General features: G+C 30.2%; 1 protein-coding gene across 1 annotated transcript; it reads left to right on the top strand.

Annotated features, from left to right (window-relative positions):
* The first annotated feature begins 258 nt into the window (after positions 1-258).
* Positions 259-6,629, top strand: LOC120114546 (ABC transporter G family member 3-like). Its single transcript, XM_039135410.1, is given in 15 exon segments — positions 259-330; positions 1,007-1,607; positions 1,717-1,796; positions 2,353-2,639; positions 2,814-2,839; positions 2,842-2,871; positions 2,874-2,912; positions 2,915-2,982; positions 3,233-3,346; positions 3,648-3,776; positions 4,305-4,496; positions 5,501-5,587; positions 5,702-5,974; positions 6,085-6,192; positions 6,292-6,629. Coding segments are annotated over 14 exon segments (2,154 nt in total). The 5' UTR covers positions 259-330; positions 1,007-1,135; the 3' UTR covers positions 6,541-6,629.
* The last annotated feature ends 8,004 nt before the right edge of the window (positions 6,630-14,633 follow it).

Raw genomic sequence — 14,633 nt, 5'->3', positions numbered from 1 at the left:
TACAAATGCCATTATTTTAACTCAAAATCTATAAACAAATTAATATTTTTTATCATTAAGATCCTTTTGATAAGTTTCTTATATATGTTTTATACTTTAAGAATTTACGTGAAATGCACCGAGTAATGTATACATAGATATGTCAGCAATGAAGAGAAGCAGTGTAAAAGAAGAAACTCGACAAAAGCGGGTCAAGTAAACCGGGAACATATGACGAGTGCTTAGAGTCATTTATTTGCTTCATTCAGCTCAGTGACTCGCTGGTTACCGCACTTTTTTCGCTTTCATTTTTTTTCTCTCCCATTGAGGTTCTTTCTTACTCAGATCCAGGTTTGTCTCTTACTCACACTTCTCTTTATCTCTTGCTTATTATCTTTACTAGTTATTTTTTTGTTCTCATCTATTTGGTACTCGAGATACTAAGAGAAGGCCGACACACTTCAAGGTTGGGGTTGTGTTTTTGCTGGTTATGTAAGTATCTTGAGCTGAGCAAGTTACTGGGTTATTTCACTGCATTAGTTTGTTTTAGCTAAACCTGTTCATGCTTTTTCTGAAGGTTTCGTTTTGGATTATTTCACTGCATTAGTTTGTTTTAGCTATGAAATGGAGTATTGAGAAGTTTGAGTTAAGGGGAGCTCAATTCGATTAGTATTTTTTTTTCTGGTATGCTGGAAAACATGTTACATTCATGTAAGATTAGTGGGTTATTGTGATATTGTGCTACTGAGCTATTGATTTTTTTTGGGTGCCCCATTGATGGTGTTGAATTTTATCTATCATCTCCTGGGAAGTTGAGCTCTCTTGATTTTGATTGAAATGATGAACTATCTCTTGTTTAATTAATTCCTCGTATTGAATACAGCCTGTAGTTTTCAAACTCAAAAACCTTCTTTTACAAGGAAAATTATATTCTAACACCTTATATTAGTCTTTGAGCTTTCGATTTCCTACAGTATCTTTGTACAAATTCCAGAATCATTGCTTAAAAGTTGTTTTCGTTTAACAGGTGACACGATGTTTTAATTAGGGTTGCGAAAGCATTGAAAATGTGGATGGTACAACAATCATGCATGCAGTTTCCCAAATAATTTGCCAGTGCTGTTGATTTCGAAGGTTTAGAAATCAGGAGTTATAAATGGAAGAAATACAGTCTCAGTCAGACAATTATAAGTCTTCTTCCTCTTCAGCTAGTAGTCCAGCAAGTAGGGTGCCCTCGAGTAATTTTTTCTATCTGCGTAAGCCTGGTTCTCTCCAACAACCTATCTCATTTGAGGATTCACCTGAGTGGGAAGATACAGATATCGATGTCAGGGTGGAGGAAGGTGGTGACTCTATCAATGCCGCAAATATGCCAGTCTCACCATCTCTCTCGAAACTCAATAGCGGGTCCTTGCCATCACCACCACAGCCAGAAGGTGGAGCTGTTGTTAGAAAAACTGCCGGTGCGTCAGTTGCGTGGAAAGAATTGGCTGTTACTATCAAGGGAAAAAGGAAATATTCTGATAAGGTTGTCAAGAGTTCCAATGGTTATGCATTACCTGGCACGATGACAGTAATCATGGGTCCTGCAAAATCTGGGAAGTCTACGTTACTGAGGGCTATAGCAGGTCTTTTAGCATGACACTTGTATTCGCTACTTAACTAACTATAAGTCCTATGTTTTTCTGTTGTTTAATTTCAGATATTTAGGACTGAATTTTTCTTTCTTGAATATAGGAAGATTACATCCTTCGGCTAAAATGTATGGTGAAGTCTTCATTAATGGGGCGAAAACAAGCTTGCTTTATGGTTCATATGTGAGTTTCAGTTACATTTTCATGGAGGGTCAAGTTACTTACTGAATATTACTTTTGATGCTCAGTATGGTTTTATCTTGACAGAGTGATTCTTTTTTGCTGAAAGTGACCACTTTTGATCTTTTTTTGTCCAAAATGATACATATATAACATTGCATTTTCTCGCATGAAACCTTTGGATTTGGTCTTTTGGAATTAAGTGACTCTACACATGTCAAAATATACTTGAAATTGTCAACAAATCTCATTCCTGTTTTGGATCATAGATTGTAGGAAAACCTCTGATAAGCAATCATGTTCTGCAGCACATAGATCCTTTTTTCCTTTCACTTGCTTCATTATGTGAATTTTTCTAGGTTATAAATACTCAGCCCACTTAGGGTTCAAATTTTGCAAGCATCATGAGTAGGGTTTCTATGAAATCCCTTTTTTAAAACTGATATTTGGTTTTTGTTCCCTTTCAACTTTGATTCTATTTTAGTTGAACAGAAATTGAAAGGAAGCATTGAATTCAAGGTTGTTTAATTCTTTTTACTTTGAAACATCCAAATTGCAGGGATTTGTGGACAGGGAAACTACTCTGATTGGTTCACTCACAGTCCGGGAGTATCTATACTACTCAGCTTTGCTCCAACTTCCTGGTTTTTTCTGTCAGAAAAAGAGTGTGGTAGAGGAAGCCATCCAAGCCATGTACTTGGGCGATTATGCAAACAAACTGATTGGCGGCCACTGCTATATGAAAGGCATTGCTAGGGGTGAAAGAAGGCGTGTTAGTATTGCCCGGGAACTTGTGATGAGACCTCGTATCTTATTCATTGATGAGCCTCTTTATCATCTTGACAGGTATAATTTTTCATTTATTTTCCTTAATTTAATTCTTAGAAATGTTTTACTGTTATTTGTTTCGTTTCCCTTGCATTCCTTACAATGCTGGTTGTATGATTGCTGTGCCATCTACTTTCCATTGAATCAAGATCATTTGTGATACTAAATTTTAATATTTTATTTATTTTTCAGTGTCTCTGCCCTTTTGATGATGGTAACACTAAGAAACTTGCAAGCACAGGATGCACTCTCATTTCACCATTTACCAGAGCAGTACAGAAGTTTTTGGCCTCTTGATCGTATTTGTCTGCTCTCAAATGGGAACACCCTGTTTTTTGGGGAGACATTAGCTTGCTTGCAGGTAAGAGATAACATGAGTATAATTATTTTTGATCTCTTGTCTTTGTTTTCATTTTCTATTATCAGTTGATATGGAAGAAAAGGAATGTTATTTAAAGACTTTCATATATGCACTTGGTTCCTGTAATGTGGATTGAAGAGAAGAAGATAGAATCCATTTAACCACTCAAATTGTTTTTCTCTTAATATTCCTGAAGAGTACAAATCTTTCCTTTCTTGTTATTCTAATTTATCCCCTTTTCTTGATGAAGCACTTCTCAAATGCTGGATTCCCTTGCCCAATTATGCAAAGTCCCTCCGATCACTTTCTACGTGCCATAAATACAGATTTTGACAGGATCATTGCAATGTGCAAAAATTGGCAGGTATTCAATGATTCTTATTAAGTATAATATAGTTCAAAACCTCAATGGTACTTAGGAGAACACTTAAAACTCCCAAAGTATAGAATCTATAGAACCTTTCTGTCGGATCTCAAAAGCCATTGGATGGTTTGGCTTGATGGTAAATTAAGAGGTTTAGAAATACTTTTATCGTGATCTATATTATTTTAGTATTTGAACAAACTGTTGTTTTTTTTCTAATTGTTTCACTCTCGAATAATGAATTCTAGTCTTTTATTGCTACTTGAGAACTTAATTTGTCTGAGCTGGTACATTTTAACAGGATGACAATGGGGACTTCTCATCTGTGAACATGGATACTGCTGTTGCAATTCGCACTCTTGAGGCAACATATAAATCATCAGCTGATGCAGCTGCTGTTGAGACTATGATAGTGAGACTCACAGAGAGGGTACAATATGTATTCTTATTTGTCTTAAACCATAACCATTTATCATTTCGTGGCTTTTACTAATAGGATACTAGGAAGCTTTAATTATATATGTCATCATGTATAACTGGCTCTTATTTGGGGCATGTGTTAGATTTTAATCTAATTGTGCCCCAAATCCTTAACAGTTTTACTATACACAACTAGAAATAGTTGTTTTTGGTACAGAGGAGGCCAAGATCGAGGGGAAATTAGTAAAGGGGAATCTGCAAGTGCCGGGGGTTGAACCCAGGTCCCAGGCCTTGTGAGGATTCACCTAATTAAGATGGGTGAACCATTTTGGTTAAGCCCGAGGTTCAGTCAATAGTTTAACATACCTCAGGTGTACAGTTTAAAAGTTAGAATGAGCTAAGGTAAGTGAATGATGGAGTCTAGCTGGTTGACATCTATTCACACCGTATGTTAAGCTTTCTCACATGATTTCCCGGAGCCTTATGATGGCTATAAGTCACCCCCTTTAATTTTTATTCACTTTGTTGCATTCCACAGGAAGGTCCTCTTCTCAAAAGCAAGGGAAAGACTAGCAATGCCACACGAATTGCAGTTTTAACTTGGAGATCATTATTAATTATGTCAAGGGAGTGGAAATACTACTGGCTTCGGCTTATTCTTTATATGCTCCTTACACTGTGTATTGGAACAGTATTTTCGGGCTTGGGGCATTCTCTGTCTTCAGTTGTGGTGAGTACAACCATTTGTGCACCAGTCAAAATATGTCTGCTCTTATGTTTAGGTGAATATGACTTAACTTGACCTAAAGTTGTTCGATAAGCATTATACCAATGTGATGCAAACATCTATATTTATTAAAGCTGTATGTTTATTTTCTGTAGAATATTTTTTTATTGTTATGACTTCTTAGTTGGTTTGCCATGTCATAACATGCGTTAATGTCCTTTTATTGCAAGTCTCCTATGCTTTCGAGCTGCAAAGATCAACTTCTACTAGCTTACTTTTGTGAATGTGGACTTTTCTCGAGTAACTTAAATTTGAAAACCATCATTGGTGTAGAACAGAATTTTATTTTTTTCTCGTGTTAAATGCAATTTTGGCCCCTGAAGTTGTATCTCGTTATCACTTTGATACTAAAGAATTTTTTTGTTCAGTTTGGCTCCTGAACTTTCCAACTATGGTGACTGTTACCCAAGCCCCTTTTTCCGTTAAAAAAATCCATATGGAATTTTCTTAGTTTTTTTTGAAATCCCTTGAAGCTTTTCAGATGTAACATATATTATGTGGCACGTTCCTAGAGTGTCCGATGATATTTTTTTTGTAACGAAAAAAGGAGCTTGGGTAACAGTCACCATGGTTGGAAAGTTCAGGGGCTAAACTGAACCAAAAATTTCTTCAGGTACCAAAGGGACAAATACAATTTAAACGTTTTTGCTTCAATATTCAATCCATGTAGTTGATGACGCATTGGTCCAATAAATGCATTTCGTGGGGATGCTTGCAACAAATTATGTTATGACACATTGTTGTGATAAACAAGTAGAAGCAATTTAACATATTATCCTATAGTTCATCATAATTAGTCCCTCCTTTTGGATGCATGGCCCAAGTCCTTGTCTATCCTGCTTCTGTAGTTCAACTTATTTTTTATTATTTTTTTATTTCAGAATAATCATTGTTTCACTCATTTAGATTGTGTATTTTTCTATCTTTTATCCTTCTTCTCATCACAGAAAAGAGTCGCTGCAATTTTCGTATTTGTATCGTTTACTTCACTTTTAAGCATTGCTGGAGTACCTTCACTACTGAAAGAAATCAAGGTGATCTTACCTGTCTTTGGTACCTTTTCTTTTAGCTAAAAAGTACCAATTTGAAATCCACTCATTTCCCATCTTAACTGAAAAATGCATGATTGGTGCGTTTCTATTTTGCAGATATATGCCAGCGAGGAGTCAAACCAGCATTCCGGAGCTTTAGTCTTTTTGTTCGGGCAACTTCTCTCCAGCATTCCGTTCCTGTTCCTCATCGCCATATCATCGAGTCTCGTGTTCTATTTCTTAATAGGGTTGCGTGACGAATTCAGCTTGCTGATGTACTTTGTGCTGAATTTCTTCATGTGCCTCTTTGTCAATGAAGGATTGCTGCTGGCTGTTACTTCTTTGTGGCAAAATATTTTCTGGAATGTCTTAACACTCGTAACCATACATGTAAGTCATCACTCCTTTATTCCCCATTCATTTAAATTCTTAAAATTATATTCCATTCGAATCTATATTCACCTTTTCCAGTCTTAAGACCGAGATACATTATGTTTCAGGTGGTAATGATGCTAGCCGCCGGCTATTTGAGAATCCGAAACGAGTTGCCAAAACCCGTCTGGAAGTATCCATTATCATATATTGCTTTCCACACTTATTCCATCCAGGTTTGTGTGCATCTATTCCTTATACAAAATACAAACCATGTCTGTATCGGTCGGGCAATTTTATCACTGCTGAATGAATCTTTAATGTTTTGATCATAGGGGATTCTGGAGAACGAGTACCTCGGGATGAATTTTGCCGTCGGGCAGGTACGGGCGATATCGGGGTTTCAGGCAATCCATAGTGCTTATGACATCTCTCAAAGAAGCAACTCCAAGTGGGAGAACTTACTGGTGTTGCTCCTAATGGCTTTTGGATATAGAATTCTTGTGTTTGTTTCGCTACATCTTCGTGTTAGGAAAAATGTATCCCTAAATAGAACTTTCCAGTGTCGCAAATCAACAACCTGAGGTGGCACAATAAATCTTTAATCTTTGTTAGCTTTTCGGATCGTGTAATCCTTTTCTATGTTATATACCATTCATATATTATTGGACTGTGAAAACTGAAATTTGAATAGGATGTCCGTCGCCATTGATCCGCATAAAGTATCATGCTGCATGAAATTACTATAAAAATGGCTCTCTTTTTCCCATATGTATGGGGTAAGGGGAGGTAAGATAGTAGGCTACCCCCAACACCAAGTTGAGAACAGCTTCCGTAAGAGATTTTCGAATTATGAAATTACTATAATGTTATATTTCAATGTTATAATCAGAGTATTTTGGAATTATATGACCAGCATAAAATAAGTAGAGTAATTTAGGGGCCGCATTAAAAACTCTCAACTTCACGTGATTGCAGTTCCATTCTACTGGTAAATTCTGCAGTGACTTTGCAGAACCTACATGAAATAGGACTTTAAAGACATCTAGAAATAAATTAAAAGAACATAGGGACCCTAAATTAAACCCAATCTTCTGGTACATTTGCAGGTTGATGTCACACATCTAGCTACTAGCCACCGATTGTTCCTTTTGCATAGTAGCTCTCCCCCTTAATTAAAGGGTAAATTACGTTATAGTCACTCATCCATTCCAGATATTCCATTTTGAGCACTTAATCATTTTTTTAAAACTTATACTAATCTTACATTTTTTTTATTTTGGCCACTCACCTATTAAAACTAACGGTAAGATTGATATATCATCATAAGATAATATCACGTAATCATTAAAAAATAAAAAATTTGTAACGTTAATCATTCTATTTATTTTTTACGATGGATGACTTAAACAAAACCAAAATATAATATTAGATGTGATTCTAAAAAATAATCAAATGACGAATAAAACTAAAAACATAAATGCGTGACTAAATAAATAAGTTACTATATTTTAAACTAAGTTCAAGGAGGATTTGTATTTAGGTTTAATTACAATTTTTTTTCGAACTTGTTATTTTAGTTTGTTTTAATAAGATATTAGATAAAATAAATTTTTGAGATGCACCTTAAATCACTTGCTTATAAGATGTATTAATAGAACGCCTAACTTTTAATTTGAAAAACAAAGAGTAAACCATTTTAATAAAATAATATATTATAAATGGGCATGATCGAGTGCTTAAAATCTTTTCTGTTTTTTGGGTTTTGATGGGACAGGGTTGATTACTGCAAATAGCATGCAAAAAAGATAGCAGATTTGATTTATAAATCAAATCACAATTTTTATTAAATTAAATTAATTATAAAATAATATATGTGTTAAATAATCTCAATCATATCATAATTAACGCTTAACTATATTATTAGAGTTGTTAGTGTTCGTACTGGTGATCTTAAAAAATAATAATTATTCTTTTAATCACTAATATAAATTGAATCGTAGATAAATCAAATAACACTTTGCGTTGAGAAATACTAAGGTAGCGTTTGGTTCGTTGGAATCCCTTGGAATTAAGGGGAATTGGAATCCAATTCCACAATTTTTCCATGTTTGGTTCAAGTTTTCAAAGAGGAAATTAGAATCCAATTCCATAAAGGGAAGGAAATTAAATTACATCCATAACATGATGAAATTGAAATCCTTTGGAGGAGGGAATGTGAAATTTGACCATACTACCCTCATCAATCTTTTAGTATTCGGGTCAGATTTTTTTTAAATTTTGGGATCGGCCGGATTTTTTTTTTAAATTTTGGGTTCGGGTCGGGTCGGATTTTTTAAAGTTTGATATTCGGGTCGGGTCGGGTTTTTGTAAGTGTGATATTCGGGTTGGGTTTTTCCAAAAAATTTCGGGATCAAGTTAGATTTTTTTTAAAAATTTCGGGTCATGTCGGATTTTTAAGTTGATATTCAAGTCGGATCGGGTTTTTTTAAGTGTGATATTCGGGTCGAGTTTGGGCCGGATTTTTTTAAGTGTGATATTCGAGTCGGGTTCGGGTTTAGGGTGAAAAATACCCGACCCAAAAAAATATATAATTTTACCTTATATATTTATGAATAATTACAATAATACCTCTCTCTATGTATATTTTTCAATTAAGTCACTATTTTTATTGAATAGTTTTTTTTTTATTTCGGGTCGGTCGGGTTTTTAATTTATATATTCAGGTCGGGTGAAACTTTATTTTGGTCGGGTCGGGTCTCGGGTGGAGGTTCCCTTGTTCTCGGGTCGGGTGGACCCAAAACCCGATCCAACCGACCTATGACCATCCCTAATTGGGATGATTTTAACTTATGATATTTGTTAGTATGATTTTTATAATTTATTGAAATGAATAATCAATAATAAAATGAAAATTTAATATTTTTAAATTTTTTATAATATATTGCTACATGTAAGTTATAAAACAAACTAAAATTAACCAAAAAATAAGAATGACAATTCTATCATTTTACATTACTGAAATCAAATTCATCTAACATGTATGCGAACCAAACAGAATATATAATTAAATTTCAATTCAATTTCCTGCCAACCAAACATGTTTGAGATTCATATTATAATTCCTATATATTCTAATTCCTTCACATTTTAATTTCCTCATAAACATTCCAGCGAACCAAATGCTACTTAAATGTATTTATGAATTCTAAAATGTCAATTTTTATTTTGTTTTCTGATCGACTTATATCACTTCATTTGCAGTAAAAACATGCTGGCTAACGGAGATAACGTGATCCTAATGATTTTTCAGAAAATTAAATTCCATTAAATTTCTTTTATTATTTGATTGGACTACTGAGACTGACACACTATAATATTATATTGTTTTTTAACGCAAATAGAAACAGATATTTTTATTAAAAAGAAAATTTTAAATTATGATGAATATCTATACTTAAGAGTAAATTAAATATGTAATTAAGTTTTTTTTTAATTATTATAAAAAATTATATAATATATTTATATTATTTATTAATTTTTTAATTAAATTAACATTGCAATACAATATAATATTAATTTAATTAAAATAATATTATTTATTAAAAATAATAAATACTAATTTAATGTCATGATGTGATATTTTTATGTTTATATACATATTTAAATAAATAACTAGAAATAATTAGTTAAAATTTTAACTAATGAAAAAAAACCTTCTTTGTGTATATATCTTTACTACTAAACCTATTGTAAAATTGTTCATAAATATTTGTCTACTTTTCATGTATATGTGTAAACTTAATTTCTAAATTTAATTGAGTTTAATATCATTTAATCTATTTTTTAATAAATTTTACAATGTAATTATTTAATGAATTTTATTAACTTTAAATATAATTTAATTGAATTTTAATTTAAAAATGTCTTAATAAAAAATGTAAATTATTTTTCACAATAAAAGTAGCTAATTTTACTAAAAAATAAAAAATATATAAAAGTACAATAAAACTTTACCATTATAATCATAAACTAAATACATAATTAGGATAATCTCTTATAATCATTGATATTAGTTTTTTTTTTCGAGTTTGAGGGTCAAATTAATTTTTATAGAGTTTAAGGGCTTATTTGATATTTTAAAAAATAAAAGTATTTTAAATTTAAAATATTAAAATAATCAATAAATTCAATATAAAAAATAAAAAATATTTTATTTTTTTGAAAAAAAAAATAAAACTCACAATTCATCTCTAAATTCTAATGTGAAATTTGTTTTATTTTTATTTTTATTTTGTAGAGATATATTTGTTATTCACCGAAGAATTGCAAAAATAAATACTGGGATGACTTACAAAGTCTCAGACACGTGGAGTTCATAACCACATTGACTTTGTAGAATTGTATTTAATAGAAATTAGTTGAGTAGGTTGATATTCCTATTATTTTTTAGATTAAGTTTAGGTGAAGTTTAATTCCCTTGATAATATTTTATTCACTAAAAATGCTTCTCTTTGGATAACACTTTTTTATTTTTAATTTCTATAGTTTCATTGTAATTTATAAATTAATGTTAATTTCATAATTTTTAAAATTTGTATTTTTTATGATATTTTATGATATTTATTTAATTCATTTTTATAAAAGATATTGAAATATAATTAAAAAAACATTTAAAGTTTAAGATAGTTAGATGTAAATATATAAAATAAAATTTATAGAGGACGAAAGAATTTAGATTTATATAAATAAAAGTCAAGTCAAATTAGATTTACAAAATAATAATATATATATTTATTTTCTAGTAAATTAATTTTTATTTTTGATATTTTGATATTTTTTTGAATATTTTGATATTTAAAATTTAAATTTTTTTATTTTTTAAATCAAATAAGTCATTGAACTTAAAAAAAAATCAATTTAGCCCTCACACTCGAAAAGAATCAATTTAACCCATCGACCACATCATCAGTTATGTCACCACTCACTGTGGACCACTATATAAATATCGTGAAGTGTCATATTAATATCGCAACAGTAATGACGTAAACCGTTAGTCAATGAATCATATTATATTATTTTTTCTAAATTTGACGGTCACGTGTTAGCTAAATTATGTGAATTTCATTTTATAAAGAAATGAACATTGAGGTCGTATCAATGTGATTAATAAAGTTTTTAAAATATCAATGATTTAGATTAATTAATAATATTGAATTTGAAAGAATTAAATTTTTAAATAGGGCAATTTACATAGACAAAAATATTTTTATCCTGTTTTATTTGTTGCTTGAGTGTGTATGATTCAATTACATTGTGCAATTTTTTTTTAGTTTTATACTTTTTTTTGGATTATTCAATTAGAGAAATTAAAGGTTAAAATTAACAGTAGAAAATAAAAAAGATATTCATCGGAAAAATAAGGAATTAATCTCAACATTTGATTTTGCTCGATCCAACGATCCTAAAAAGATGTAAAACTAAAAGGGTTTTATATAATGTAAATGGATCCCGACCTATGATTTAAATACACGTTAATACTTAATGTTGTTGATTAAAATTATATCATTATTGTTTTACTTTAATACTCCCTCAGTCTCATTAAATATGTTAATTGTTGACTTTTTTCTGTTCAATTTTTTTTAACTTTGACTCATTATTATTTAAAATTTATTATTGATAACAATATGTAAACATATATTTTAAAAACTTTTAATCGAGTAATTTTTAAATATATATATCATATAAAATTTAATTGTTTAAAATTTTTAAATTAATTATGGTCAAAATTTAATTTTTTAACTTTTTAAAAATTAATAATAAACACATTTAATAGGATATAAGAGTAAAAAAATACATTAAATATTTTTAAAAGAAGAATAATTAAATAACTTTAGGTGATAGGTGCAGAATTTATAGATATAATTACTTGACAACTAAAAAAATAAACATTTTTTTAAAGCTTAGAACCTTCTTTGTCCTTCTTTTCTTTTCTCTAAACTATTGTTAATTCCTTTTTTTTTTCATTTATGATAGGTTATTTACTATCAATAAATAAACGAGGATATCAATTTTAATGTTGATTATTAAATGTTGATATTTTTTTCTTTAATTTTATGTTGTATATTTATTTTTCTTTGTTTTTAATTATTCTATTTTTATTACATAATTTTCTTTATTTTATAACAAGTTTTATCTACTTTTTATTACTCTTTTTAGTTTTTTAATTAATTTTTCTTAGAATTAAATTTAACATCTTGACGATTGAACAAGATAAAACTCATTTGTTATCATATTAATCTTCTTTATTTTAGACTACTGAATTGGGCTTAGATATATAACATGTATTTGTAAATAATTTTCTTATGATGCTTGACTATGGTTAGCATTTGTCGGTGAATTTTTTGGTAGTTAAATCTTTTTATAGTTCATTTGTCATAATAATCAAATATATTCATATTTATATATTTTTTGAGTTTTTTTATGAGTTTTTCACTTTTTCATTGTATGATCCTTATATGATCTTAAGTGACTATTTTATTATATTAATGATTAAAAGAAAATATCTTAATTATGTGTTTAATTTAGGAATTTAGTTATAAATTCTTGTTGTAAATTTAAATATTTTACTTTCTTAACAAAATTAGTTATTTATATTTCTCTAAAAAAAGCATGCATATCAAATTAGAGATTTTATGCCTTTTTCTTATACGAAGTAGAGATTTTATTATATATATATATTATATTTAAAATTAGGATTATATTAGGAGTTTCAATGTTGTATCTAATATTAATTGACATAATGTCAAAAAAATATTTTTAACTTTTGATTAAATAGTCACTTTCACCCTTATTTTTTTGGAGTATTTTGACCTTAACATTTCATTTTGCAACAAAAAGACCCCTCTATAGATATAAATAGTTAGTTAACAACGATTACACTCTTGTATCTTAAAATGAAACATTGAAGGACATAATGCTAAAAAAAAGAATAAAAGCCAAAAATAACTATTTGATTAAATATTATAGATTTTTTTACCTTAAAATAAAACGTTAAGAGGCCAAAGTACTAAAAATAAAACTAAAATGACCAATTTAATAAATACCCAGGGCTAATATTGATATGATATAATATTAATATTAACACTTATTTACTTGGTATTATTTTGGTCAGTCAATTATTTATTTTCAAAATCATACTTTTAGTTTTGTTTTGGTCACTCATTGTTAAAAAATTAATAATAACGTTGATGTGTCACAACAAAGTATCACCACATTATGATTAATAAAAAACATAAAATTTGTATTTGTGTTTATTTTTTTAATGACAAATAACATTATGTATGATTCTGAAAAAATAAAACAGTTAAATGACTAAAATGGAACCGTGAAATAGATGGGTGAATTTTATACGTAATTTACCCAAAAATAAATTTAAAAGGGCTGCTGCTTACGAGGTTGCATTATTAAAGGTAGAAGATCTTGGTCTTAAAACAATGATCACTCTTTCTAATTAACGTAATTAAGTAAGGCCATTTTATCTAAACCCCACCCCCACGTAGTTCAGCTTTAACTTTCAAGCATGAAAAACAAGGTTAAAAAGGGACCCTACCATACCAGGGGACATAAGAATTCAACACTTGAAGATTCACCGCCTTTCAATTCAAAACACATTGTTTTTCTTTTCTTTTTCCACAATTATTATCCCTCTCAAAGGTTCTTTCTTCTCTAATAAATCTTTTTTCTCACTGGATCGAAAATTCATATATTTGAGATCAACTTCTTAACAAGTTATGGAAAAAGAAAGTAATAATACGTCTTACTTTGCTTTTCTAAACAAAACCAATTATTACTCCATTGTTAGAAAGTTAGGGTAGCTGTTGGATCTTGTTCTTTGTCGGTGGATGTTGAGTTTGGTCTCTTTTTCTTAGTTTGTGACATCTTGATTTAAAAAGATGTTATATAAACTACATTAGTTGAAAAATATAAGCTAAAGATTCTCTAATCTTCTTGTTATTTTCTTAGATCTTAAGCTTTAAAAAGTAGGGTGTTTTTCAGTAGAGCTTGCAACTGAAAGGGAACCCCTTGGGTTCGTCGGCTCTGAGGAATTAGGGTTTATATTCCATAGGTTGACGTGAAACTTATGATTGCTATTTACATGTACCTTTTTCAGTGTAGGCTTTAGCTGATTTCTCTTATATATACACACACATACAAACACTGTAACTTTCTTTCACCACTGTGCTTTCTCTCTTTCTCTTTCATTTCAATCTGTTCTCTGCGTTTGCTTTATTTTTCACTTTTGTTTCATATTCGTTCGTTTTTGTTTTGTTTTGTTTTGTTTTGTTTTATATCCCCAGATCGTTGAACTTGACGAGTTGCTTGGTTTTATTCACCTCTTAAAAGCTAGCTTTTGCATGAGTTCGGTTATGGATCTAGCAAATTCAAACCCGAGTCTCATGTAGCACAACAAAGCCGGCGAAAAGTTGAGGGTTCACCATTTGGGGACTTCCCCAACAGTTTGGAGCAAGGATCCTTGGTACATTCGGGGCTGAATTCAGATCTTGTTCAAGTGGGTTATGCAAGTGGATTAGCTGGTAGGGAAAACAATCAAAATCCTAAGTTTATTGGGGAAGTGCTGTCAAATAATGCAAGGGAAAACAACGTATGCGCAGCT

This window comes from Hibiscus syriacus, unplaced genomic scaffold, assembly GCF_006381635.1.
Source record: "Hibiscus syriacus cultivar Baekdansim isolate YM2019G1 unplaced genomic scaffold, ASM638163v2 tig00110234_pilon, whole genome shotgun sequence".
NCBI classification, from domain to species: Eukaryota; Viridiplantae; Streptophyta; class Magnoliopsida; order Malvales; family Malvaceae; genus Hibiscus; species Hibiscus syriacus.
Note: the sequence above shows the minus strand (reverse complement) of the source record. Positions and strands in the feature narration are given on the sequence as shown.